Source organism: Podarcis cretensis, assembly GCF_951804945.1.
Source record: "Podarcis cretensis genome assembly, chromosome: 8".
Classification (NCBI taxonomy): domain Eukaryota; kingdom Metazoa; phylum Chordata; class Lepidosauria; order Squamata; family Lacertidae; genus Podarcis; species Podarcis cretensis.
Genome location: NC_137177.1, coordinates 79,385,085 through 79,413,024, shown reverse-complemented (window position 1 = coordinate 79,413,024; position 27,940 = coordinate 79,385,085). Strand labels below are relative to the sequence as shown.

General features: G+C 47.2%; 1 protein-coding gene across 2 annotated transcripts in view; it reads left to right on the top strand.

Annotated features, from left to right (window-relative positions):
* The first annotated feature begins 349 nt into the window (after positions 1-349).
* RCC2 (regulator of chromosome condensation 2) overlaps positions 350-27,940 on the top strand; it is a 33,352-nt gene continuing 5,761 nt past the window's right edge. The window contains exons 1-11 of one of the 2 annotated variants that reach the window (XM_079987040.1): positions 350-558; positions 5,557-5,921; positions 11,752-11,845; positions 17,286-17,429; positions 19,468-19,599; positions 20,841-20,929; positions 21,197-21,311; positions 21,450-21,616; positions 22,343-22,523; positions 23,351-23,456; positions 27,130-27,202. In XM_079987040.1, coding sequence (XP_079843166.1) covers positions 5,577-5,921; positions 11,752-11,845; positions 17,286-17,429; positions 19,468-19,599; positions 20,841-20,929; positions 21,197-21,311; positions 21,450-21,616; positions 22,343-22,523; positions 23,351-23,456; positions 27,130-27,202 — 1,446 coding nt within the window. In that variant the 5' untranslated portion in view covers positions 350-558; positions 5,557-5,576. Of the gene's footprint in view, positions 559-5,524; positions 5,922-11,751; positions 11,846-17,285; positions 17,430-19,467; positions 19,600-20,840; positions 20,930-21,196; positions 21,312-21,449; positions 21,617-22,342; positions 22,524-23,350; positions 23,457-27,129; positions 27,203-27,940 lie in introns of those variants that run through there. The other variant, XM_079987041.1, reaches the window with a different exon arrangement.

The window sequence follows — 27,940 nt, the reverse complement described above, 5'->3', positions numbered from 1 at the left end:
CCTGAGGTACCACTGTAGTAATGATTGTATTATAGATGGGTGTTGCTCTAAGAAGGCTATTGTTGGATTGTAATGGGAAACTAACAAAAATTGTTATCAGAAAGCACTTTCTTTTGTTCCAAAACCAAACAAAACCCCAAATCCTTCTTCTGCAGTCATCCAGCCCTTAAGGCGGTGCTGTGCTGATAAAGCGAGTCTCTTCTGGCTGATCTTTTTTCCCTCCTCCCCTGCTCTCCCCTCCTCGTCTTCTTCCTTTCCTGCTAATACATGTGTTTCTTGTTTTCTACTGTAGCATATGCAGCGCGGCTCATATTTATATTTTAAGTGGATCTGGTGGGTGGGCTTTAAGGAGCAGCCTCTCCCCCCCGCCCTTCCACAGGAAGTAGTCCAAAACATTAAAAAAAAAAAGATTCCCCCCCCTTTCTCTTTTTACTTCTTTCTTTTGAAAACCATCCTAATAATTAAAAGCAATCATTTTGCAAGGCGGCTGCTCCTCCCAGCTTGAAATCTGATCCTAACTGCTGTTGCAAAGAAAGTTGTGTGAGTGTGTGCGGATGTGTTTGGGGTTTTTTCCCCCTCTCTTTTTTTTGCAAGATGCGCGGAGGGGGGGGGAGTAAGGAGGGGGGTGATTTTTTTTTTCCTTTCAAAAAAAAAAAGGGGGAAGGAAGGCGGATCCACGTGGTTTAATCGGAGACAGACAGAGATCCCATTGTTCGCAATCAATATATAAAAAAAGAGGCAGCCGGGGCTTTTGGAAGGGGGGGGGGGCAAGAATTAGATGCGGGAAGATTTGGAACCTGCATTCAGACGTACATCTTGCAAGAGGAGGATTCCAACCAGTCGGTATTTCTGATTGAAAGCGGGAGAGGGGAAAATAAGACGACCCAAGAAAGCTAAAGTTTGTTCTGTGTTTCCTTTTTTCTTTTTCCATCTCCTGATTTTGCAAACTAGCACATTTTTTTTTTTAAAAAAAAAGGTGGAGTGGGAGGTGATTGAAGATTTGGGGGCAGGGGTGCTTTTTTGAGGGGATGGGGGGGAATTATTATTCTTTTTTACCTTTTTCCAGCAAAGGCCCAAACAAAAACAAAAAAGGACTGGAAATCGGGACGGTTGAGATTTATTTATTTTTTTGCACCGAGAATTGGGTGTTTTGTTACCGGGTTTGGGGAGGGGGGGGAACGCGGGTTTAGTTGCACCTGGGTGGTCAATAATAGATTATTACTAATTTAACAGGAAGGAGTTGAGAATCAGGATTATAAATATTCTCTTATTTATTCAAAGTCTATCTCTTTTTTTGCATTTGAGAGGGTTGGCCCCCTCCACCCAAAACAATGGGTGTGTAGTTTTCTGAAAGAGTTTCTCATTTTAAATCTGATTTTAATTTATTTTTTAAAAATTGAAATGTTAAAATACTTCGGGGAGCGGGGGAGAGGAACAAGTTCTCCCAAGACTTTTACTTTTTAAGAATCCATCCGGTTTTGTGTTGCAATGCGTTCGTTAAACACTTTTGTGCATTTGCACGAGGTGGGGGCTTTTTGCCTCTTTCCAAATTTAAGATTGCAAACTGCTGTGCGTTGATGGGAAAGGGGCTTCCTTTTCCCCCTTCCTGCGCTTTGTTCTGTTTTCAATACATTTTGGTGGGGGGGGGCGAACAGCTGGGTGTCCTTTTTTGTTTGTTTTTTTAAAGCAATTGAAAAGTTGTGTATTTATTCCAGATATTTGTTTCTTGGGGTGCAGTCGGGCTGCGGAGCACACCCCTCCAATTTTTCATGGCATTATCTCCCAATTTCTCATTGCATTATCTGTTTAATGAAATCTGGTGTGTTGGTGCAGGTCAATTTAATAGTTAAAATTTCCAAAATTGCTGGGCGAGTTTCTCCCCTCTTGTAAGTGTAGCAAACACTGAGACAGTGAGAAGTAAGTTTTTTTCTTGTGTGTGTTTTTTTTTGCTGAGGGAGGGGGGGAATTCCCTGGTTTATGGGGTGTCGGGTTATTTGGGGGACTCTTAGCCCTATATTTGACCTACAATGGGAAGTTGCTGTGTTTTCCTGTGAGGTGTCCCCCCCCCAAAAAAAAAACCCTTTCCCTCTTTAATTTTGAAGAAGCATGGGCCATTTTTGTGTGTGTGTTTGTAAGGGATAGACTGTGAGATTGTTAGCATCCAACCTCCTTTTTTATATTAAAAATGGCATGCTCTGTATCCCCTAACCTGTTTGGGTGGGGTGGGGTGGGGAAGGAGAACTGTGGAAATGGGGGGATGTGTGTGTGTCAGAGGGTGTTCCCTTGCAGCCCTAAACTATAGGGCCCCCAAAATTGGAAAAATTGGTTTCATGGTAGGGGGGGCTGGTTGTGTTGGAATGGGTTGCCCCACTTTGTGTGGGATGGTTTTTGGAGCAAGCCTCTTGAACGGCAACAAAATTGACAAGTTTTATTTGGGGTCGGTGTCTAAGGCCTAGTTTACGAATTTCCCCTATTCACACGCCAAACTCTGGTTTTGTGACTTGTGAGGGTGCTTATGTGAAAGGGAATCAATGCCCTGCCCCACATGTTGTGTTATTGGGGGGGGGGGACAGGCTATCTAGGTTCCCCCTCCCCATACTTAAAACACATATAAGTAAATTATTGGGAGGTTTTCCCCCTGACCCACTGTTAGGATGGGGTTAGCCCAGGGGTAGGCTACCTAAGGCCCAGGGGCCGGATACGGCCCAATCGCCTTCTCAATCCGGCCCACATGTAAAGTGTTTTTACATGAGTAGAATGTGTGCTTTTATTTAAAATGCATCTCTGGGTTATTTGTGGGGCATAGGAATTCATTCATTTTTTCTTCTTTTTTTCAAAATATAGTCTGGCCCCGCACAAGGTCTTGAGGGACAGTGACCCGGCCCCCTGCTGAAAAAGTTTGCTGACCCCTGAACAAGATACATTTTTTAAAAAGAGAGACCGAAAATCTGCAAACAGGGTTATTTGTGGGGCATAGGAATTCGGTCATTCCCCCCCTTCCAAAAAAAATATAGTCCAGCCCACCATATGGTCTGAGGGGTGGTTGCCGACCCCAGAGTTAGCCCATGACATTATTTCCCACCTCCCCAATATTCATGGGGGTTCTCACCCCAAAATCTTTTTGGGGTTCTCTCTTTTTCGCTGCGGGGTAGAGATATTTTGTAGAGGGGCTCCATCTATTTGGCTAGCCAAATTCGTTTCATTTTTCTAAAGGCCATGTGGGGTTTAATGTTTGGGGATGGGTTGAGCTGTTAGACAGCCACCCCCCCCCAAAAAAAATAACCCCCATCTTTTTTGTGGGGTTATCACTCCCTCTTTCATATATGGGAGTTTATTTTTCCCCGCCACAGAAAAACAAAAGTTTGGCTTTTTTGCCCCAGGGGCTGCTGTGGGGCTACTGCCCTTGCCCCCCCTGTTTTTTGTGGGGGTGAGAGTTTGAGGGGTGCACCTTGTTATGGGTTTGTGGGGTGGGGTTTCCCCCAAGGGTTCCTAGTGGGGAGCCAAACTGGTGGGAATTTCTCCCCATAAACCCCACTTATAATTGAATGGAGGGGTTTCCTCCAAATTGGGAAGACTGTGGAGTTTTATATTGTATATCTCAATGTGGGGTTTTTTTTGGGGGGGAGATAATAATGCCCCCTCTTTCAAGGCTGGCATGGGAGGGGGTTCACTCTACTTCACCCCACTTCCCTGAAGAATTGGGATAAGGTAGATCATGTACTTACGATTTAAGAGTCTGGGGGGGTGTGAAAATGCCCCTTCTCCATAAAGTTGGGGGTGTTTTATGAAAGGGGGGGGGAAATAAAAAATCAACTGTTCTGGTTTTTGTTTTAAACACCAACAAGCCAATTTTAGAGGGTGATTTACTACCATCCCCCCAATAATTTGAACAGTTTTTGGTCCCCTCCGCAAAACCCTTCATTGTGTGTTTTGGGGTGGGGATTAAACATTTGAATGGGGGGGGATGTCCATCCCTCCATTTCATAACAAATGATACTTTCCACGCCCCCCCCCTTAAACCACCAAGTGGAATATAAATTCCATGAAATAAAATAAATTTCACTTTTGTGGTGCTTAAATAGTGTTGGGACTAGGCCCTAGGAGGGACCCGGGTTCAAATTCAGCCACGAAGCTGACTTGGGCCACAGTCGCTCAATCTCGAGCCTGACCTACCTCACAATGTTGTTGTGAAGATGATCTTGTGTTTGCTTCCAACTTCACAATTCTATGAAATGGGGAGGAGAACTTATGCATGCCTCCTTAAGTTCCTTAAAGGAAAAAAGGCAATAAATAAATAGCAACCATTAAATTTTGTATTTGGAGAAGGCGAAGGGGGCTAGGAGCCCCTGCCTCAGTTTCCTCTCTCTCTCTCTCTCTCTCTCTCTCTCTCTCTCTCTGCTGTTCTGTTTTCATTTATAAATTTCACAAAATTTATACACCCTGTGATGGTAATGGGGAAAAAACCCTCAAAAAATAAAACAATGCAATTTTCAGTAAAAATGGCAAAAAGCATCTATTTATAACATTTTTGGAGACTTCTTCCGAGACTAGAAACAGCTTACAACAAATGAAAACAAGGCGGATAAAAGTACAAAAAGCTGGGAAATGTTTAAAAGACGATGGTGAAATAAGTAATTAAGCGATTAAATAAGTTTTGATGGGTGTAATAATGGAATACAGAATGGCATATGTAAAATATGATATGCAAAATGAACCATGGAAAGAGAAGAAAGGAAGTCACTGATATTTGAAGGATGTTTAAACGAGTATTCTAAATTGTAAAACAAAGTTTAATGAAAATTGTATTTTTTTAAAAAAAAAAGTAATGAAATGCCAATAGAATCGAAACGGTGTACAGTGGTGCCTCGCAAGACGAAATTAATCCTTTCCGCGATTCTCTTCGTCTAGCGGTTTTTTTTGTCTTGCGAAGCAAGCCCATTGACGGCTTAGCGGATTAGCGCTATTAGCGGTCTAGTGGCTTTTAGCGATCAGCTGAGAGGCGGCTTATCAGCGGAACAGCTGATAAGCGGCTTAGCGGCTTAGGAAAGGGGGGCAAAAAGCGAAAAAAACCCGCGGGAACTCGCAAGATTTTTTCGTCTTGCGAAGCAACCCCATAGAGAAATTCGTTTAGCGAAGCACCTCCAAAACGGAAAACCCTTTCGTCTAGCGGGTTTTCCGTCTTGCGAGGCGTTCGTCTTGCGGGGCACCACTGTAATTGAAAACAAATGTATTAAAATGCAGATAAATCAGTGATGAACTCAAAAGGGTTCAAGACACACCTCAGTTATGCCGTGGTGGCCTAGTGGTTAGAGTGTAGGACTAGGAGCTGGAAAAGACCAGGGTTCAAATCCCGCCATGGCCATTGTGACGCTCACTGGGCAATTTCAGGGGCCGCCTCTCGGCCAAAGCCTACCTTGCAGGCTTGAGAACCAGGAACTCCTTGGAGGAAAAGGTGTGACGTAAATGAAAAGTGAAATGAATTCTGCAGTGACGCCTCTTTCCTCCCTGCTCCCCCCCCAAATTGACCCCCCCCCCTTTTGCAGGCGATCCGGGGAGATTGAAGGCGGGCAACCAGGATGCCCAGGCGGAAAGCGACGGCGGCTTCTTCGGCTACCTGGGACGGTGCCGGCAACGGGACTGGAGGCACACGCAAGCGGTCCGCCCTGCCTCGTGGGGCGCCCCCTCCGGGGAAGAAGAAGACCCGGGACGGAGGGGGCAGCGGCAGCAGCAACGGGGGTGGTGGCAGCAGCGGGGATGAGCAGGACGGGCTGGCGCTGCCACCTCCCCCCGTGGCGGCAGGAGGGGGCAAGAAGCCAGGCCGGGCAGGAGGACGGGGCACCGGGGAGCAGCCCCCCCAAAACCAGGAGTCTCCGCAGGCCGCCGTGGTGGTCAGCGAGCCGGAACACAGCAAGGAACGCATTGTAAGGAGGAAGATGGTCCCAAAATTGCTGTTTTTTGAGGGGTGTGCATGCTGATCGCTGGGGGTTTAAGTGGCTGTCGAGGGTGGCTCTGTTTTGGAAGGGAAAGAGGGTCTCTTATCTGGGGAAGTGCCGTGATGGGTGACCTACCTGTTTGGGGGGTTTCCTTGTGTTAGGGGGGAAGGATTAGGAGTTGGGGAACCCTCTGATTTGGGGGGTGAGGGGTAAAATACAGTGGTACCTTGGGTTACATACGCTTCAGGTTCCAGACATTTCAGGTTACAGACTCCGCTAACCCAGAAATAATACCTCGGGTTAAGAACTTTGCTTCAGGATGAGAACAGAAATCATGCTGCTGCAGCAGGAGGCCCCATTAGCTAAAGTGGTGCTTCAGGTTAAGAACAATTTCAGGTTAAGTACGGACCTCCGGAACAAATTAAGTTCTTAACCTGAGGTACAGGTAGGCAGAGCATTGATATTTTGAAGGGGGTTATACCGTGTTTTAGGGAGGAGAGATTAGGAGTTGGCGACCCCCTGTTTAAGGGGAAAGGGTGAATTACGTAGAGATGGGAATATTGGCAGAGGGGGTCTCATTCACTGAGAAGGAAGGCGTATATTGTGAGTGGAGGGTCTGAGTCTACTTGGAAAGCTGTTTGGGGTGGCGTGGGGGGAAGAAGACAGGGACTCCCGTTTTGGGCGCTGGAAATGATAGGGCAGCATTTCCTAATTCACACAGAATGTTGTTGGATTCCAAACCCCATTAATCCCAGCCATCAGGTGCTTGGACCCCAGATGTATGAAGGGCAACAGGTTGAAGGCAGATATGGGGCTGCCTCTAACTTTTGGGGATGGGGGGTGGAGATCATGGGACCCTCCCCTATCCTGTTACCATCTCCCTCTTCCTTTGCAGGGGTTGCGGACAAGGGAAGTGGGGTGCAGAAATAACAAGCAAAGGCTGTAGCTAGCTCAGGGATAAGAGGATTGTAAGCCAGTGTCAGCCCTACTCCGAGTAGACCCATTGAAATTCATTGACGTGGCTAACTTGGGTTCAGGCAACTGGGACTGTCCCCTTACCTGAGAGTTTGGGCGTGAAAAGGCCCCGTTCCATTTAAATTGGCCCTAAATTCAGAACAATGAGGACCAGAATCTTGCTTGATTTTTTTTAGGGGAAGGGCCGTGGTGTAGTGCTTTGCAAGCCGAAAACCCCACATACGTTCCCTGCTGTCGCCCAGGTATGGGTGGAAAGGCTCCCTGACTGAAATGCTGCAGAACTGCTGCTGCTGCGAGTCCGTGTGGACAGTACTGAGCTAGGCAGCAGACCAATCCTCTGAATCAGTATGAGGCAGGTTCCTAAATTCCTGTGTCTTTGTGCGAAGAGGCATAGCTCAGCGTGAGAGCCCTTGCTTTGCATGCAGAAGGACGTAGGTCCAATCCCCAACAGCACCTCCAGGTAGGAAAAGAGAACCCCTTTCCTAAAATCCTAGAGAACCACTGCCAGCCAGTGTTGACAACACTGGGCCAGGTGGACAAATAGTTCGAATCGATACAAGCCTCTTTTCTGTATGGCAATGATCTTGAGTTTCCCAATTTCATCCCCTTGCAGTTTCCATCAGATATAGACTCTGTTCACATTGGAGCAGCAAACTAGCAAGCTTCCTCCTGCCACCCCCCAGCCCCCCCCCCAAAAGACACAACGTACTTGGAGAACTTGGGAGGTGGCACTAGTTGGCATTTGTTGCTGTTTGCAAACCCCAAAGACGTAGCATGCAGCGATTCAAGATGTTAGGTCTAGCATGCCTGTGTTATAAGGCCACTTTGGGGGGGAGGTTCCCCCTCCCTTGGCTCTGGGAATCCACGTGAGGGCACTGATGCTGATGCTTGCCCTCCGCCCGCTAGGAGGGGCTGGAGGCTTCCCTGTCCGACCGCGTGGGGGCCCACCCCCTTTCTCTGGGTAAGGGAAGTCCTCCGGACAGCAGGGCCTGTCTGCAAACTCCCACATTCCCACCCCCACCCCCCTCTGCCTTTTGTCTGCCTCCAGGCCTGCCAAGGCAAGACCGCAGTGGAGAGAGGAGGGAGAATTGGGAGGGGGGGAAACAAAAACCAGCGGGCTGTTTCTTGCTTGTTAAAACGGCCGGGCTATTTTATTTTTTTAAAAAGTTGCTGCGTTTTGGCTGCAGGAGCACCAAACTGGTTCCTCATTGCCAGCTGCTGGAACCCCCAGGAAGGTTAGAGAATTGCTCTTGGGGCTGGAGCTTGTTTGCAGATTTCCTATGAGGACTAAGGTGGTTGACCAGCCTGATCCATCTCTTGCAAGGACTCTTACGATGTTCTTCTGCAGTGTGAAGCAGGATGCCTCTGATTGCCAATTGCTGGCAACTGCTGATGGGCAGTGTTTGGGGTCCTCCTTGAGGGTTTCCTTTTGAGTGGCCCCAAAGGACAGGATGCTAGACTAAGAGGGCCCCTCCCTCTGGCCTGATCCAGTCATAGGAACCTTGTTGCTTCTGTTTAGTGTGGAGACCCCCTCGGTGTTTACACACAGCTCGATTGTTGGAGGTAGCAATGACCACCAATTGATGGCTTTGCAAGCGGATTAGGCAAATTCGCAAAGGGCAATGAGACTATTCTATGAGACAATTCAAAGTGTTGGTGTTGACCTTTAAAGCCTAAACAGCCTCTGCCCAGTATACCTGAAGGAGCGTCTCCACCCCCATTGTTATGCCTGGACGCTGAGGTCCAGTGCTGAGGGCCTTCTGGCGGTTCCCTCACTGTGAGAAGCAAAGCTACAGGAAACCAGGCAGAGGGCCTTCCCGGTAGTGTCGCCCACCCTGTGGAACGCCCTCCCGCCAGGTGTCAAAGAGAACAACAACTACCTGACATTTAGAAGACATCTGAAGGCAGCCCTGTTTAGGGAAGTTTTTAATGTGTGACATTTTAATGTATTTTTTATCTTTGTTGGAAGCCGCCCAGAGTGGCTGGAGAAACCCAGCCAGATGGCAGGGCACAAATAATAAATAATAATAATATTGGCCTGATCCAGCTGGCAGCTCTTCCATTCTTCCGCTGTCAGAGACGGTCACGCTTCTGAATCGCAAGTAGGGTTGCTCTTATGCTCAAATCCTTCTTGAGAGCATCTCGTAACGGGCATCGGGGCATCCATTGGGAGAACAAGGACGCTACACCGAGATTAAAGGTCAAGCAGGTGGCGCTGTGGTCTAAACCACCGAGCCTCTTGGGCTTGCCGATCAGAAGGTCAGCGGTTCAAATCCCCGCTGCTCTGTTCCAGGTCCTGCCAACCTTGCAGTTCAAAAGCACACCAGTGCAAGTAGATAAATAGGTGCCCCCTACCTCCGGCAGGGAGGTAAACGGCGTTTCCGTGCGTTCTGGTTTCCATCACGGTGCTCCGTTGCACCAGGAGCGGATTGGTTATGCTGACCACATGACCCAGAGAGGTGCCTGTGGACAAACACCAGCCTGAAAGCGAGATGGGTGCTGCACCCCATAGTCGCCTTTGACTGGACTTAACCGTCCAGGGGTCCTTTACCTATACACCAAGATTGACCACTGGCCAGATCCAATGGGGCCCTTCTTACATTCTTAAAACTTCTTTTTAATAAGTAAATCCCAGGTTTGCAGGAAGAGCATACGAAATTGTGCACACCCAGTCTGAGTTTCTGTAGTCAAGGTTTGGGTCCTGACTTGGTTGAGAGAGAGCGTTTTATGCTGGTGTTGCATCTTGTCCAGCCCTCTGTTCTTACTGTGGCCAACCAGATGTCTATGGGAAACCTACAATCAAAAGATGGGTGCAAGGACCCTCTCTCCACACCCCCTTGTGGTATCCAGAAACTCGAATTCAGAAGCGTAGCTGCCTGCAACTGCGAGGCAGAGCATAACCATCGCTGGACCTTTCTCAAGGAACTTGCCCTGTCTTCTTTTAAAGACATCTGGTTTGGTGGCCGTTGCTGCCTCCTGCAGCAGTGAGTTCCATAGTTGTGCTGCATGAAGAAGTACAGTGGTGACTCGCAAGATGAAAAGAATCTGTTCCGCGATTCTCTTCATCTAGCGGTTTTCTCGTCTTGTGAAGCAAGCCCATTGACGGCTTAGCGGATTAGCGCTATTAGCGGCTTAGCGGCTTAGAAAAAGGGGGGGGGGGAGTCGGAAAAACTCGCAAGACATTTCGTCTTGCAAAGCAAGCCCATAGGGAAATTCGTTTTGCGAAGTGCCTCCAAAATGGAAAACCCTTTCGTCCAGCGGGTTTTTCGTCTTGCGAGGCATTCGTTTTGCGGGGCACCACTCTACTTTCTGTTATCTGTCCTGAAACTAGGGTGTTTTGCAGTATGTCTGCTCAAAAGCAAGTCCTGTTGACTTCAGTCTGGGACATTTGAATCCAACTGTGGAAGGACAGAAGAGCATCACTGGTGAAACCCAGCCAGGTGGGCAGGGTAAGATGATGATGATTACAGTGGTACCTCGGGTTAAGAACTTAATTCGTTCTGGAGGTCTATTCTTAACCTGAAGCACCACTTTAGCTAATGGGGCCTCCTGCTGCCGCTGTGCCTATGCTGCACGATTTCTGTTCTCATCCTGAAGCAAAGTTCTTAACCCGAGGTGATATTTCTGGGTTAACGGAGTCTGTAACTTGAAGCGTATGTAACCCTAGGTACCACTGTATTATTATTATTATTATTATTATTATTATTATTATACTTCCTTCTGACAGAATGGCACCCACACCCTGCCCTCGCAACCCACACACAGCACCCAAAGCCAGCTTCGTTTCCTGTCACTGTTTCCTGTTTCTCTTTGTAGTGTTTTCTTTTCCTCTCTCTCTCTCTCTTTGCCGTGATCTCAATTGCTTCCATGCCAGGCACACAATGCTTGTTGTTGCAAAATGAAGTCTGTGGCGGAGGGGATCAGGTGGGCTGGTGGGTTAGGAACAGGGCTGGATTTTGGTTTGATGAGGCCCTAAGCTACTGAAGGTCATGGGGCCCTTTTATATGTCCAGCTGTCCTGTGTCAACAGTAAATTGTCGCTTATTTTGTGTTGAATATATGCTATGTCAGCGGTCACCAACATCTGGCCCGGGGGGCAGATAAGGCCTGAGACCCTTGTTTATCTGGCCTGCGGTTACCCCTGTAGCCACCGCCCGCTCTTACCAGTGCGGCGCGGGGACACACTTCCAGGTCAGAGGAGCACTGGAAATAGCTTGTGCGCAGGGGCCTCCTATGCATGTGCAAATGCTATTTCTAGTGTGCCTCTGACCCGGAAGTGTTCTGGAAATAGTGTGTGCGCATGCGTACAGGTGCGCGCTTCCCTGCCCTTCCAGCCCACTGCGCAGTCGTCGCTGGAGACACCGGCCCAAGGCGAGAAAAGCTTGCTGACCCGTGTGCTATATGGTAATTGATGGACCTAATAGGTATCTCAAGCCATTTGCACATGTTTCCGTGCAACCAGTCCATGCAGAATGTAGGCACCCTCTATATAGAAATGAGCAAACCAGTGATATTTTAGGGAGCAGGCTAGCAGGCGGGACCCATTATACTTACATCACAGGAGCCTACACAAAACAAAGCACTGTTGCTGTATGTAGGTTTTATTTTATTTGTTTTTTATCTTATATTTTGGAAATGTGCGTCCAGTGGTTTTTTCCCCTTTAATTTTTTTGGGGGGCCCCCAAGAGAGAGGAGCCCTAAGTTTTAGCTTGTTTAGCTTATACAGTGGACCCTCCAGATACGAACTTAATTTGTCCTGGGGGTCCGTACTTAGCCCTGGCGAATTTCAAATGCTGGATCTGATTCTTTCTCTTTTTCTCTCCCACCTTCTCTACCCCTCATAGAAGCTTGAAGGATCCAAGTTCAAAGGGCAGCTTCTGATATTTGGAGCCACTAACTGGGACTTGATTGGCCGTAAGGAAGTGCCTAAGCAGCAAGGTAGGTAGAACTGCTACTTTTCCAGATTACCGTGGAACCTCGCAAGACGAAAAACGTGCAAGACGAAAGAGTTTTCCGTTTTTTGAGTCGTTCCACAAGACGAATTTCCCTATGGGCTTGCTTTGCAAGACGAAACGTCTTGCGAGTTTGTTTCCTTTTTCTTAAAGCCGCTAAGCCGTTAATAGCCGCTAAGCCGTTAATAGCCGTGCTTCGCAAGACGAAAAAACCGCAAGACGAAGAGACTCGTGGAACGGATTAATTTCGTCTTGCGAGGCACCACTGTACAGTGGAACCTCTGCTCACGTACAGGATCACGTACAGGATCCGTTCCAGTGGTCCGTCCGTGAGTCGATCCGGGTCGCTGGGAGAAGTCCCATTCTGCACATGTGAAGTCAGCAGAAGCTGCTTTGCGCATGTGCACTCGCGGCAAACCTGGTATTTACCTCCTGATTTGCCGCAGTCGCGAGTCGGATTGTTCGCGAGTAGGGTTGTGGTAAGTCAAGGTTCTACTGTATTTTTAAGGTGGAAAGTTGGGCCTGTGCAATGTTCCTCAAGTTTGTTTTGTTTTGTTTTTGAAAATAATTTTTCTTTGGTTTTACAAGTGTAGCATTATAACAATACCGATAAATACCAACATTTAGAGCTTTCTCTGAATCTCTAGACTTCCCTCTATCCCCTCCTATTGTCAATGCTTTCAAACGCATATTATTTCATAGTCCATACAGTGGTACCTCCGGTTACAAACTTAATTCGTTCCAGAGGTCCGTTCTTCAGCGAAACCATTCTTAACATGAGGCGCGCTTTTGCTAATGGCACCTGCCACTAGCATCCAGGGGCAAAGTTTGCAGCCGGGAGCATCTACTTCCGGGTTAGCAGAGCTCGTAACCCAAAGCGTTCGTAAGGAGGGCAGTACGTAACACGAGGTTCCACTGTATTTTAAATCTGTCCATACTGTACATAATACTTGTTACATTTCAAGTGTTATTAGAATTCTGCTGAAGTTTTCATCTGCTTACAGTGGTCTCCTAAATAAACAAGTTTGTTTTAAGCATGCCTTCTCCATTCCACAGAATTGGGGTACAATTCACACCAGCCCCTTAGGCCTGCATTCAGCATCGTCGTGGGCCTGAGGCTGTTCAAGCGCACACTTCAGAAGGCCAAGGGCATGTGCAGATCTCAGCTTGTCACACTGCCCATTAAGCACGGCCCGCTCCCCACAATCTAGGGCAGCCTTCTGAAAACTGGTGCCCTCCAGGTGATTTGGGAACTGTAGTTTCTTCTTCACAGAGCTGTCATTCCCAGCACCTTCAACACGCTGCAGTTCCCAGGAAGTCGCATGTGCATCGGATAGGCTTTAAATGTGGAGTGTGGGTCTGCCCTACAACTCCCAGCATTAGCTGAGATCCCTGCAAGGGGTTGGAACACATGACCCTTGGGATCTCTTCCAAGGCTGCGATTCTATCCCTGACTACTGACTATTGCCCCCCGGGGCTGGTAGGAACTGTAGTTTTGTCTGCAGAGCCCCAGACTGGACAAGGCTGATCTAAACACGTTTTATAAGCATTGTTGTCGCAACATGTATTTTCAGGGCTAGGCTGCTCCTGAAATTATTTTCTCGTGTAGCCTCTGTTGCTGAATGATTGTGTTTTGCTTTGGTGGGGTTTCTCTGCCCTATTATTTATCTCTTTTTATGATGCTGTATTTCTTTCCATTTCTGTTACCATCAGCTGCTCTTCCGTCAAGGCTCTTAGGCCTAATGAGAATAGGAAAAACGGATTTTTGATTTGGGTTGGGTTTTCTTCTTCTTTTGAGATGAAAAATATTTAATCATCCGGCACGTTCATAACTTGACTATTGCTCGGTCTTTCTTGGCTAAGGGGAGTTGTGTGAGCACCAAAAAGATAAAGAATGTGAAAAAGGGGTACCAAATATAATTATATATAAAATCTGTAACTCCTGTGCTCAGAGACCTGCACTGAAGGCCTCTACTGATGTCTAAACCACGGAGCCTTTTGGGCTTGTCAATCGGAAGGTTGACGGTTCAAATCCCCATGACGGGATGAGCACCCAGCTCCTGCCAACCGAGCAGTTCGAAAGCACACCAGTGCAAGTAGATAAATAGGTACTGCTGCGGCGGGAAGGTAAACGGCGTTTCTGTGTGCTCCGGCAATCGTCATGGTGTCCCATTGCACCAGAAGCAGTTTAGTCCTGCTGGCCACATGACCTGGAAAGCTGTCTGTGGACAAACACCGGCTCCCTCAGCCTGAAAGCGAGATGAGTGCCGCACCCCATAGTTGCCTTTGACTGGACTTAACCATCCAGGGGTCCTTTAACTTTTACCTTTTTACCATAGGTCTGTTCCACCTGAAGGCCTCTACTGATGTTGCTAGGTTTAAAGGTAAAGGGACCCCTGGCCATTAGGTCCAGTCGTGGCCGACTCTGGGGTTGCGGTGCTCATCTTGGTTTATTGGCCGAGAGAACCGGCGTACAGCCTCCGGGTCATGTGGCCAGCATGACTAAGCCACTTCTGGCGAACCAGAGCAGCACACGAAGCCATGCTAAATAGATGGGACTCTCTCATATCCAGGGGTAATCTACCTGCAAATTCTGGTCGCTGGGATTCCCATGCGGGGAGAGCGTTGCTGTTGCTCTCAGGTCCTGCTTCCAAGCTTCCCATAATAAGCATCTAGATTTGCAACTCCTAGAACAGGATGCTGTCCGATGGGGGATCTGCTAACTGGCTCATTAAGGCTCGCATTTTAAGCTGCTGGTATGTATCAAAATGCAGATTGAGTGGGGGGGGGGGACAGCGTTGCCACCCTGCAGATTTTCCTTATCTCTGGAGCTGACATCTGCCTCTCAGCTCAGACTGTGGTCTCTTTGTTTTGCGTCTGGCTTAAAAGACATCTGAGCTCAGGCTGTGATCTCCAGGAAGACAAAAGGTCTGGGGGGTGGGTGAGAGAGAGAGAGAGAGAAAGAAAGAGGCAGAAGGGTTGCAAAATGTAGACAGGGCAACGGAGCGCATGTTGCGATTGCAGAAGGGCCCGAGGGTCTACCCCTGGCAATTTCCTGTTAGACAAAGAAGTGTGGGAAACAGAGGTCAGACAGACAGACCGACCTGGGAAGGGTGCTACCAGCTGCAGCAAATGATGCTGGCCCTGGTGGGAGGCAACGCTTTTCCTCTGACTTGGAGGGCAGGTGTAAATGTGTGGCATTTGGGTCCCAGCGGAGAAAATTATGGATGTTTTTAGCCATGGTAGAAATAGAGCAGCTCTCCCTGTAAGGAATGGTGGCAACACTTGGGACTTTTTAGTTTAGTGCAAAAGGGGGGCAGGATCAGCTAGACCTGTCTTTTATTTTTTGTCTGTGTGTAGATTTATTGCAGGTGGCACTGTGAGTTAAACCACAGAAGCCTAGGATTTGCCGATCAGAAGGTCGGCGGTTCGAATCCCTGTGACGGGGTGAGCTCCCGTTGCCCGGTCCCAGCTCCTACCAACCTAGCAGTTCGAAAGCACCTCAAAGTGCAAGTAGATCAATAGATCCCGCTCTGGTGGGAAGGTAAACGGCATTTCCGTGCGCTGCTTTGGTTCGCCAGAAGCAGCTTTGTCATGCTGGCCACATGACCCAGAAGCTGTCTGCGGACAAACGCCAGCTCCCTCGGCCAATAAAGCGAGATGAGCGCCGCAACCCCAGAGTCGGTCACGACTGGACCTAATGGTCAGGGGTCCCTTTAGATTTATTGAGGGTTTTTTAAAAAGTTTTTCAGTTAATATAGAAAGTCAGTGTGATGCAGTGATTAGAGTGTCAATACTAGGACCAATACAGTGGTACCTCGGGTTACATACGCTTCGGGTTACATACGCTTCAGGTTACAGACTCCGCTAACCCAGAAATAGTACCTCGGGTTAAGAACTTTGCTTCAGGATGAGAACAGAAATCATGCTCCGGTGGTGCGGCAGCAGCAGGAGGCTCCATTAGCTAAAGTAGTGCTTCAGGTTAAGAACAGTTTCAAGTTAAGAACGGACCTCCGGAACGAATTAAGTACGTAACCAGAGGTACCACTGTATTGGGAAAGGCCAAGGTTAAAATCTCTCCACCCTGCTAAAAAGTAAAGTGGGTGAAATTTGGGGCCGGTCACTGCCTCTCAGCCTAACCTACTTCACGGGGTTGTTGTGTAGATTCAGTGAGGAGGGGGAGAATCTTGAATTCCTTGGAGAAGAAAAATGTAGGATATTAATGCGATGGATTTAAATTTGTATTATTTATTTCACAAAATGTACATGCTGCCTGGTTGTGAATAACAAAAAAGAATAATCAAAGTTTGCAAAAAGAATAAAATGACGATTTGATCGGGGGAGGAAAAAAGCCCAGTTAAAAACAACTGTTTAAAACAGGGGTAGCAAACCTTTTCGGCAGGGGGCTGGTCCACTGTCCCTCAGACCTTGTGGGGGGCCAGGCTATGTTTTGAAGAAAAAAATGAACAAATTCCTATGCCCCACAAATAACCCAGAGATGCATTTTAAATAAAGGGGCACATTCTACTCATGTAAAGACATGCTGGTTCCCGGACAGTCCACAGGCCGGATTCTGGGCCTTAGTTTGCCAGCCGTGGAATATGCAGAAATGGCAAAACTTACCGGAAGAATAAGAAAACAAACTGTTTATAAAAGAATGGAAATGGTTTATTGAATATTTACAGATATATTGTAAACAGATAAGAACATTGGCAGGATTATTGTAATAACCTGCAGTTTTATAAGAGTATATATTTACAGTAGATGAATAAATGAGCTAAGTTAATTTGGATATGCAGACGATACTAAAAATAAATTTAAGGAACTGCAGAAAGAGGGGAAAGGAATTCAAGTTTTGAAATGTTAAAACGATTGTAAAATCAGTGAAATGTATAAACTTGAAAAGCATAATTAAAATTTCAAAAGACAAATGTTGAATGGGTGTTAGGTAGCATTTGTAGCCGGTTCCATTTCCACAGATCAAAGAGGTCAAGTGGGCATTTATGGGGCAAGGCGATCTCACAGGTTAACTGTTCTCCAAGTAATTAAGGTTTTTATATCCCAAGACTGGTGCAGGTCTCTGAGCCAGATGTGGTATATCCCTCAAAATCCCTTGCGTTTTTCGTAATAGATTCGGTTTGGTTTTGCGGCCTTCGTTAGTAGCTTTGAGTCATTTTTCCGATTAAGGTGACAGCATTATAATAGCAGATAAGAACTGTTTGTTGTTATTATTATTGGTCATTATTGTGGGTTGCCTGGTGGAAAATTTGTGCCATAGGAAATCTGCTTTTTGCACGGAGAGGAGGGGAAAAGTCAGGGGCGCCTGCCCTCGACAGGACTGCCTTAGCCCACCAGCTGTGTTTTTTAATTATTATTATTATTATTATTATTATTATTTATTAAGCCATTACTGACTTTCCTTGCAGCCGCCTACAGGAACCTGGGCCAGAACTTATGGGGGCCCCATAGGTACGGCTCCCTCTCGGGGGTCCAAGTCCGGACGGTGGTCTCAGGGCCTTGCGCCGCTCACAGCCTGCTCATCACCACTGAGGGGAAACTTTGGAGCTGGGGTGAGTGTCTTGAATCTCCAGCAGGGTTTGCATTTGGTAGTTTGCACCAGGGTAGATTTGATTTGGGACACGGGTGGCGCTGTGGGTTAAACCACAGACCCTAGGGCTTGCCGATCAGAAGGTTGGCGGTTCGAATCCCCGTGATGGGGTGAGCTCCCGTTGCTCGGTCCCTGCTCCTGCCAATCTAGCAGTTTGAAAGCATGTCAAAGTGCAAGTAGATAAATAGGTACCATTCCAGCGGGAAGGTAAATGGCGTTTCCGTGTGCTGCTCTGGTTCACCAGAAGTGGCTTAGTCATGCTGGCCACATGACCCGGAAGCTGTACGCCAGCTCCCTCGGCCAATAAAGCGAGATGAGCGCCTCAACCCCAGAGTTGGTCACGAGTGGACCTAATGGTCAGGGGTCCCTTTACCTTTTTAGATTTGATTTAAATCAAATCGACTTAAATCATGATTTAAATCACTAGTCAGTAAGACTTGATTTAAATCATTGTTTTAAAGAAGGACTCATTCTTGCTGGTATCATCTTAATATTTACAACCAGGTGAAGGTTTCATTTTTGGAATAATAAATTGTCAGAGTAGTTTTTACAGTTCTATCAAGAATTACTGATTTGGTTATACTATTAGAAATAACATAGACCAATGATTGTGAGGTTTAATAAGTTAACTGTTTATATTTGGACAACTTTTATGCTGTGCTTCATTGGAAGGAGAAAAATAATCATTTCCTAAATAACAGTTTAAGCAATTGATTTAACTAAAACAATAACGTTATAGCATATATATCCATGTTTGTTAACATGTGGTTAAATGATTGTGTTTTTTTAACAAAAACTTCAACTGAGTTTTATCACACATGAAAAACTTAAATCAAATCCTTATTTCCTGATGAATAGCCTTTGAACTATAATGTAACTCTAATAGAAAAATTATCTAAAGATTATCTTTAGAAAGATTTTTCCTCCAAAAGCATTTTATTTTAAAAATCCAATTTAAATTTTAAAAAATCCGATTTAAATAAATATAAAATCTATTTTTTTAATCATCATTTTTTAAACGAAAATCACTGATTTTTATCCACCCTGGGTGCAGAATTCAGTGGTCAGGTTGTTCACTGGGACAAGAAGATCTGAGTATGTGACTTCAGTCATAGAATTGTAGGCTCAGTGCTGCAGTGGCTTGAAAAATGCATGTTCGTAAGTCTCCCGAGCCTTTTGCATTCATATATGTCCTTTGGAGCTAAAACTGCTTGGAGAAATCCCTGCTTGTTGTAAGGGAAGGTTACTCAGTGGTTAGGGTGGCTGCTTGGCATGCTGAAGGACTCAGGTGCAGACCCCCAGCAGCATCACCAGGTAGCGTTGGGAAAGACCTCCCATCCGCCCAATCTGAACTCCTGGAGGGATACTGCTGCCAGTCAGTGTAGACAACACTAACCCTAGATGAGGCTTTATTCTTCGCATGCATAAGGTGCCATGTGATTGCACCTTCTGGGGAAGGAATGACAAAAACAGATATTAAACACAACAAGTAAACACCATACAATAGATTATAAATAATACCTGTCTGACTTCTGGAAAGAGAAGGGATGTAAACATAAATAATATTAAGAGTAATACATTTTTGTACGGAAGTTATTATGTTCATTTATTGCATATTTTTGCGAAATCAATAAAAATGTTTCGGGAAACAACCCCCCCCCCCCCCCGCAGAACCCAGTGGCATCTCCAGGGCTAGAATCTTCCTTTATTTTTCGTGGGATCCAGCAGCTCTGCTTTGTGTGCTGAGAGTTCAAGGTTCGAATCCCGGCATCTCCAGGGAAAAGTGGGAAAGAGCCTGTCCGAAATCCTGGAGAGCTGCTGCCAGTCCGTGTGGGCAGCGCTGAGCTAGATGGACCCCCAAATTCTGATTTTGAGAGAATGCAAAATTCACCGCTTGCTGGGCTCCCAATTCGGCTGCTGCTGCTTTTTAAAAGCAACTTGCACACCTGTAATCCTGGGCTTCGCAGTCATGGTGTATGTGTGTGTGCCTAATTCTCCAGGACGTAACGACAAAGGGCAGCTGGGCCACGGAGACACCAAGCGCGTGGACGCCCCAAAGGTCATCGAAGTGCTCTCCAGCGAAACCGTCGTCTCGGCAGCCTGCGGCCGCAACCACACGCTAGCCCTAACAGGTAGGAGAGGCTCTGTCCAATCTGTGTATCCGTGTGTGCTTTTATCTTCCTCTGTGCCCTGCTATTGGCTGAGCTGCTCTGATGTCACGGAATGCTCACCAGGCATGCTCACTCAGAGGGAAAGCAGCCAGGAGGAGAAGGTTAAGGTGGGGAAACAGCTGTTCCGGTGAGAGGCACAGAGTTGGGTTTGGGAGAGGGAAGTCTTGGACGGGGCCTAGGAATCAGAGGTGCCATCGGCAGGTGTGGAATCCATAGCTCAGTGGCAGAACACCTGCTTGGCATGCAGAAGGTATATGGTTCAATCCCCAGGGGTGTCTCCTGGTAGGGCTCTCGCCCGAATCCCTGGGGAGCTGCTGCCAGTCAGTGTAGGAGGTGCTGAGCACAGTGTACCCAATGTTCTGAATTGGTATAAGGCAGTTTCCTATCTTCATGTGCTGCTTTATTCAGAACGATGAGGACTGGAAACTTGCTGTATTGTCAAGGAAAGGACCATGGCTCGCAGGGAGAAGGGGAGAGCATGTGTTTTGCATCCAGAACGTTCCAGGTTCAATCCAGGCAGCAGTGCTGGGAAACTCACCTGTCTGATGATCCCAGGAGAGTCACAGCTGCCGGTCAGAGTCGCCAATCCTGAGGTCGGCTGACCCATGTTCTGACACAGGCAGTTTTCCTTTGCTGCTGTTTTGAAAGGGCCACAGAGTCAAAAGCAGTGGGTGTTTAAGGGAGATAACAGAAATCACATGGTTAAAGCTGACGGAAAGTCCATTATCAATTTACGATGGGGTGGGAGGTTCGCAGACTGTGATAGACTTGCTCACAAATTTATTGACAGCTGCACAAATTATGATAGCTAGGAAATGGAAGGGGCAAGCAGAATGGAAGAATGGTATAAAGAGGTTTGGGATATAGCTATTAAGGATGAATTAACATGTGCCATTAAGGTAAGATGGGGAATATGCAGGAGAAATGATTTTGAGATGTGGAAAGTGTTTGTAGAATTTGTACTGTTAAAACGGAAAGCGGTCAAACCATCGCAAGAGGTGTTGAAATTTTGGATGGTTGGATAGTTACAATGGAATGGTCTCGGGGTGAGGAGCACATTTTTATTCTTATTTATTTATTATTTTTATTTTGTCAAAATAAAATAAATAAAGCAAGCAGTGGGGCAAGGGAGGGCTTTGGCTGTGGGTCTCTGTAGCATGGTGTGAAAGCGGAAAGTTGTTTGTCCAACCTTTCTGTTTTAGAGAGCGGTTCTGTATTTGCCTTTGGGGAGAACAAGATGGGTCAGTTGGGCCTGGGCAATCAGACTGACGCCGTTCCCAGCCCCACACAGGTAGGCAGAGGGACTACATCCTTATTGTTTGTTTATTATTATTTATTGAATTTATATACCGCCCTATACCCAGGTGGATTTCTTACAAATGTGGAATTATTGCTGTGGCACCTTTAAATAGTGCCAGTTCCACCGATCAGAGCAACAGACGTACAGTTTGTGCGGACCTAATGAATTGCGAGACTAGGCGTGTGAACCTTGGGAGAGGTTTTTTGAGGGTCGGCGTGTCTTTCAGCCTTTTCTAACCCCCCCCCCTTTTTTTAATAGATCATGTACAACGGGCAGCCGATTACAAAGGTAGCGTGTGGGGCCGAGTTCAGCATGGCAATGGACTGCAAAGGGAACTTGTATTCTTTTGGATGCCCCGAATATGGACAGCTGGGTACACTGTTAATTTCCTCTGCGTTTTGGTGGCGTAAGGGGGGGGGGACCGAGAGAGGGGATCCTTCCCCTTCCTTGTTGTGTCCGTTCCTTAGTCTCTCTCTCTCTCTCTTTCTGTCCCCCCCCCCCAAAAAAATAGGGCACAATTCCGACGGAAAGTTCATTGCCCGAGCCCAGAGGATAGAGTATGACTGTGAGCTGGTTCCCCGCCGTGTCGCCATCTTCATCGAGAAGACGAAAGATGGCCAGATCCTGCCGGTGCCAAACGTTGTGGTGAGGGATGTTGCTTGTGGGGCAAATCATACGGTAAGACTTGGTCATCCTCTGCTGCCTAGATTGACCGTTGCGGCCAATGAGAGTTGTCGTCCTAAGCGCTTGGGAGTCCGGAAAATTGCACTGGGTGGATTCGATTTTAAATCAAATCGATTTAAGTCACTAGTCAGTAAGACTTGATTCAAATCATTTTTTTTACAGACTCATTCTTGCTGGCATCATCTTAATATTTACAACCAGAGGAAAGTTTCATTTTGGGAATAATAAATTTTCAGAGTACAGTGCTGTCAAAATAACAATCCTTTATACAACAGCTGCAGTATTAACGACTTCCATTCGTATCGACACATTAAATGATATATAAACTTACAGGTGAAGCATTCAAACTACATCCTTGTTCTTCCTGTGTGTTGCAGTTATTCTGTCCGTGATGTTCCTTCCTGTCCTTGCAAAATATTATATCTATCTTTTCCCGGTTGTTGCTGTTCTCCATCATGCCTTGGGCAGAGCTGATACCCCGTTGTCGTTTCAGAAATATCTCCATTGCTCCATTCCGTGCTTCATTCATTGTTTTGCAACTTTAACAGCAGCTGCAAAAATCACACTGTCCGGATAAATACCCTGTTTTTGCCATTTTTCTCCCGGCCTGGGAAAGAAGGCTGATCTGTCGAGCTCCAAATAACGCAGTAATGAACCTTATCAACTTCCTTGGCAAGCTCGCAGGTTCCTTTCAATTCCTCACCCGCTTTCTTCCTCCAGCTCGTCTTGGACTCTCAGAAACGCGTCTTCTCCTGGGGTTTCGGGGGCTACGGCCGCCTGGGCCACGCCGAGCAGAGGGACGAGATGGTGCCCCGGCTGGTGAAGCTTTTCGACTTTCCTGGCCGTGGGGCGGCGCAGATCTATGCAGGCTACACCTGCTCCTTCGCCATTAGCGAAACAGGTAAGCTGTAGGCCTTGTCAGATTTCAGGCTGCAAAGCCCATCTGCAGATGCCGCCTTCCTGGGAGGGCATTGCACGACTAGGGGGCCACCACCGAGAAGGCCCCGTCATTAAATGTGTGCACACTATTTGCAAAAAATAGAAAAGATTATTGCACAGCTTTTGCTAGAGGTGTGCCAGGGAGATCCAACTGTGTATTATTATTATTATTATTATTATTATTACTTTATTGTTTATACCCCGCCCATCTGGCTGAGTTTCCCCAGCCACTCTGGGCGGCTTCCCGTCGAGTGTTAAAAACAATACAGCATTAAATATTAAAACTTCCCTAAACAGGGCTGCCTTCAGATGTCTTTTAAAGTTAAGATAGCTGCTTAATTCCTTCACATCTGAAGGGAGGGCATTCCACAGCGTGGGCACCACTACTGAGAAGGCCCTCTGCCTGGTTCCCTGTAACCTCACTTCTTGCAATGTGGGAACCGCCAGAAGGCCCTTGGCGCTGGATCTCAGTGTCCGGGCTGAACGATGGGGGTGGAGACGCTCCTTCAGGTATACAGGACCGAGGCCGTTTAGGGCTTTAAAGGTCAGCACCAACACTTTGAATTGTGCTCAGAAACGTACTGGGAGCCAATGCAGATCTCTCAGGACCGGTGTTATGTGGTCCTGGCAGCCACTCCCAGTCACCAGTCTAGCTGCCGCATTCTGGATTAATTGCAGTTTCTGGGTCACCTTCAAAGGTAGCCCCACGTAGAGCGCATTGCAGTAGTCCAATGTGCCGTGTATATTAACCGTAAGACTCAATAACCCCTCTTGTTCCCCTTTCTACAGGAGGCCTGTTTTTCTGGGGAGCCACAAACACCTCCCGGGAGTCCACAATGTACCCCAAAACTGTGCAGGATCTATGCGGCTGGAAAATCCGCAGTCTGGCTTGTGGGTAAGAAGTTGTGATTTTATACGAGAGAGAGAAAAGGTACCTTTAAAAAACAACAACAACAAGCTGTCTCACCCAGAGTCAACCTTGCTTTCCCCCCACCCCAGACGCCAGGGTTTTCTAACAGGACTGACCATCTGTGTTCACCATGCAACGAAATTCTCTTCAGGGCTAGAAACTTGAGAAGTTTCACTTTGACCGCAGTAGCTTAAGTGCCCTCAAGCCCCCCCTTCTTTTCTCCATTTATAAATTCGCTCTCTCTCTTCTTCTGTTGATATGCGCAAAGGGGCGTAGAGGTGCCTTTCTAATGGCCCCTAATGGAAGCTGTTACAAAGAGCCATCTCCTTTTGCATAATGATATATTATTATTATTTTGAGCTGATGGCTGAATCTGTTTGGGGTTCAGTCACCTTCTCTCTTTCTTTTTGCTAATTGTCACTTTCAAGAGAGTAGTTTTCTCTCCTGACAGGGCTTGGGGGAGCATCTAAAATCTGCTTCTGTTATTTTTGGTCTCAAGATCCCCCTGCTAATGGGCTTAACCTCCTGCAGACAGTGGTGCGCTTGGAAAATGAAGGAAGGACTGGCATCTCAGCCATTTAGCAACGGGGAAAGAAGATTATCGGGAAATGAGAGGCTTGCTTCTAAGCAAGCAAGCACTGAGGGGCAGTTTGTATGGGGGCAGATGTCCATCTAGAAAAAAGTTGTTTCCATCTACTTTAAAGGGATCTATATTGTGCCTCTTTCCTGCTGAATTGCAACCAAGGTGGTTTTATATAAAATGGTGTGATGCTGTGGGATATGGCTCAGGCCCAAACCTCTTCTCAGACCCTATTGAATCATGCTTTTGCAGCCTAATCTGCATTGCAGGGTTGTTGTGATGGGTAAAATTGGGTGCGGCATGGCAGTGGTCAAACAAAAAGCAGGCCAGATGGAAATCAGATGGTCAGAGCATCTTTGTGACATGAAGAATGTCCCGGGTTCAGTCCCCAACATCTCCCGGAAAGGTTTCCTGTTTGAAACTCTGAGAACATATCATTCTTATTATTCAAAAAGTGAATTCCTATTCATGTGGAGTAAGCTTAAAATGCCCTTAACTTGGTCTAAACAAGCTTCTGAAAGAACATGACAGCCATGAAAGAGAAAAATAAAAGAACGAAAAGGGCAGTTGAAGTACCGAGGGAGAAATCACCTAAAAAATTGTTTAATAATAATATATGAAGTGATATGAAAAAATAGCAAATAAAAAATCAAAGCATATAATAGAGAACTGAATTCATAAATATAAAATAATTTTAATGGAAGCTTTTTCTGTAATACTTTGATCGTTTTAATTGCTATGCAATAAAATAAAGGTCTCCTGCCAACCTAGCAGTTCGAAAGCACATTAAAGTGCAAGTAGATAAATAGGTACCGCTCTGGCGGGACGGGAAACGGCGTTTCCGTGCGCTGCTCTGGTTCGCCAGAAGTGGCTTAGTCATGCTGGCCACATGACCCGGAAGCTGTACGCCGGCTCCCTCGGCCAATAAAGCGAGATGAGCGCCACAACCCCAGAGTCGGTCATGACTGGACCTAACGGTCAGGGGTCCCTTTACCCTTTATTTAAAATAAAGGTACCTAACAAATTCAAAATACATTCTGATTTTAATTTTAAAAATGTGTATGTCACAATATACAGGGTGGTTCATAATGAAGTATACAGTTTGCATTTATACTTTATACTTCGTTATGAATCGCCATATACAGTCATACCTCATGTTGCGTCCACTTCAGGTTACGTGTTTTCATGTTGCGTCCCGCGGCAACCTGGAAGTACCGGAACGGGTTACTTCCGGGTTTCGCCACATGCACAGAAGCGCTAAATCGCGCAGACGCGGTGCTTTGGCTTGCGTCACTTCCATGTTACAGATGGGCCTCTGGAACGGATCCTGTCCGTAACATTAGGGGCCTCCTATATATATACAGTGGAACCTTGAGCCATAAGAAATATATATATAGGAGACCCCTAGAGCCGTAAGAAATGCAAAAAAAATCACTGTTGATAACACATTCTTGAATTGCCCCGCTTAAAAATCAAATTGCCCCCCCCCGGGGGGGGCACGTGTCCCACATTGGGAACCATGGGTGTTGACAGTACCTGATCTGGATGATGCAGGACAAGGTAGCTTCCTATGCCTCTAGGAATATAACCATTGTTATTTGCAGCCCACCTTCCCTTCAAGGGAATAATAATAATAATAATAATAATAATAATAATAATAATAGATTTTATTTATACCCCACCCTCCCCAACCAGAGCCGGGCTCAGGGCGGCTAACACCAATAAAATCACAGTAAAAACATAATAGGGGGGAAAGAGAAAAAAAACCCAATTTAAAATACAGGTTAAAATGCAATTTAAAATGCAGCCTCATTTTAAAAGTAGCCGATAAATCAAGACCATAAGGGGGGGGGACATAAGGGTCAGACTGAGTCCAAACCAAAGGCCAAGCGGAACAGCTCCGTCTTGCAGTCCCTGCAGAAAGACATCAAGTCCCGCAGGGCCCTAGTCTCTTGTGACAGAGCGTTCCACCAAGTCGGAGCCAGTACTGAAAAGGCCCTTGCCCTAGTTGAGACCAATCTAACCACCTTGCGACCTGGGACCTCGAAAATGTTGTCATTTGTGGACCTTAGGGTCCTCCACGGGGCATACCAGGAGAGGCAATCCCGTAGGTACATGGGTCCTAGGCCGCAAGCCTCTGTCCATTTCTGGGGAGAGTGTTGCTGTCACACCCTGCTTGTGGGCTTCCCCCAATGGGCCCTTGGTTGGCTGCTGCGAGAACGGGTTGCTGGGCTAGAGAAGGCCACATGCCTGATCCAATCTGGCTGAGCTCTTGACTACGTGCTTCTCCCCACAAACCTTTTGTATCCTCACACGAACCCTGCGAGTCAGGCTAGGCCTGGGGTCACCCACTGAGCTTTGCAGATGAACCTGTGTGTCGTCGTCCCCACACCCCTCATCTGACACTATTCCACCTGTGGGCGGGGGGTGGTTGACCTCTTTGGCCCTCCAGGTCATCCCTGACCATTGGACACATTTGCTAGGGCCGATGGGAGTTGTGGTTCGGCGGCGTCCAGGGAGCCAAAGCTTTCCGTCCCCCTGCCTATTCAATATACAGTGGAACCTCGGTTTTTGAACGTCATCCATTTCAGAAGACTTCTGAAATGTTTGAAAACAGGTTCAATGGGTAGTTGGCAAAAAGATGGAAAAAAGCATGCCTTGGAATCTGTTCGACTTCCGAGGCGTGTTCAAAAAGGGAAGCAATTACTTCTGGGTTTTCGGCGTCCGGGTTCCAAATTGTTCGGCTTCCGAGGCGCTCCAAAACCAAGGTTCCACTTGTACCAGTGTTCAGTGTACTCACTGCAAGCTTTCACACAGTGCTTTAAAAGGTCCAGATCCAGGTATGTACGACTGTCCTTTTTGTTGTGGGATGAAGATATTCCATCCAACAGGGAGCCACTGCAGAGAAGGCCCTGTTTCTTGGTAACCGCTCCTTCTGAAGGCAGAGGAGCCTGTTGCGAGGTGTGGGCCCCTGGGTCTACCCAAGCTGGCAGGCACATCCAGGTTGAGAAGGGATCTGTGGGGTGAGGGCTCCGGGGCTCTCCAAAACAGTAACCTCCTTTGTGTACCTGTTTTCAGGAAGAGCAGTATAATAGTGGCTGCAGATGAGAGCACAATCAGTTGGGGCCCGTCTCCGACCTTTGGAGAACTGGTAAGGAGGGCAGACGCAGCTGCTGCGATAGGCCCACATCTGGGGGAGGGAAGAAGGAAGGAAGGCTTTTCCATTGCCGCTTGGTTTGGCCAGGTGAGGACTTTCCTCTCGGTCCCATCGACTCCAGAGGAGGTGACAACGAGAGCTTGGGCTTGAGCAATCGATTCCTCTTTCCCAGGGAACTCTGGGAATTACAGCTCTGGGACGGGAATAGCGGGGTCTGCCTGCAACACCTTTAACAAACTACAGCTCCCATGATGCTTTTGGGGGGGGGGAGCCATGGCTGCTCAAAGTGAATTGTAATGCTTTCGCTGTATGCTGTGAAAGGCTCTCTCAACACTAAAGATGAGGCTCCAGACTGGAAAACAGTGCAATTCACAGCTTTTTAGCAACCGATTAGGGATGCGGGTGGTGCTGTGGGTTAAACTACAGAGCCTAGGACTTGCCGATCAGAAGGTTGGCGGTTTGAATCCCCACGACAGGGTGAGGTCCCGTTGCTCAGTCCCTGATCCTGCCAACCTAGCAGTTCGAAAGCACGTCAAGTGCAAGTAGATAAATAGGTACTGCTCCGGTGGAAAGGTAAACAGCGTTTCCGTGCGCTGCTCTGGTTCACCAGAAGCAGCTTAGTCATGCTGGCCCCATGACCCGGAAGCTGTACGCTGGCTCCCTCGGCCAATAAAGCGAGATGAGCTCCGCAACCCCAGAGTCTGCCACGACTGGACCTAATGGTCAGGGGTC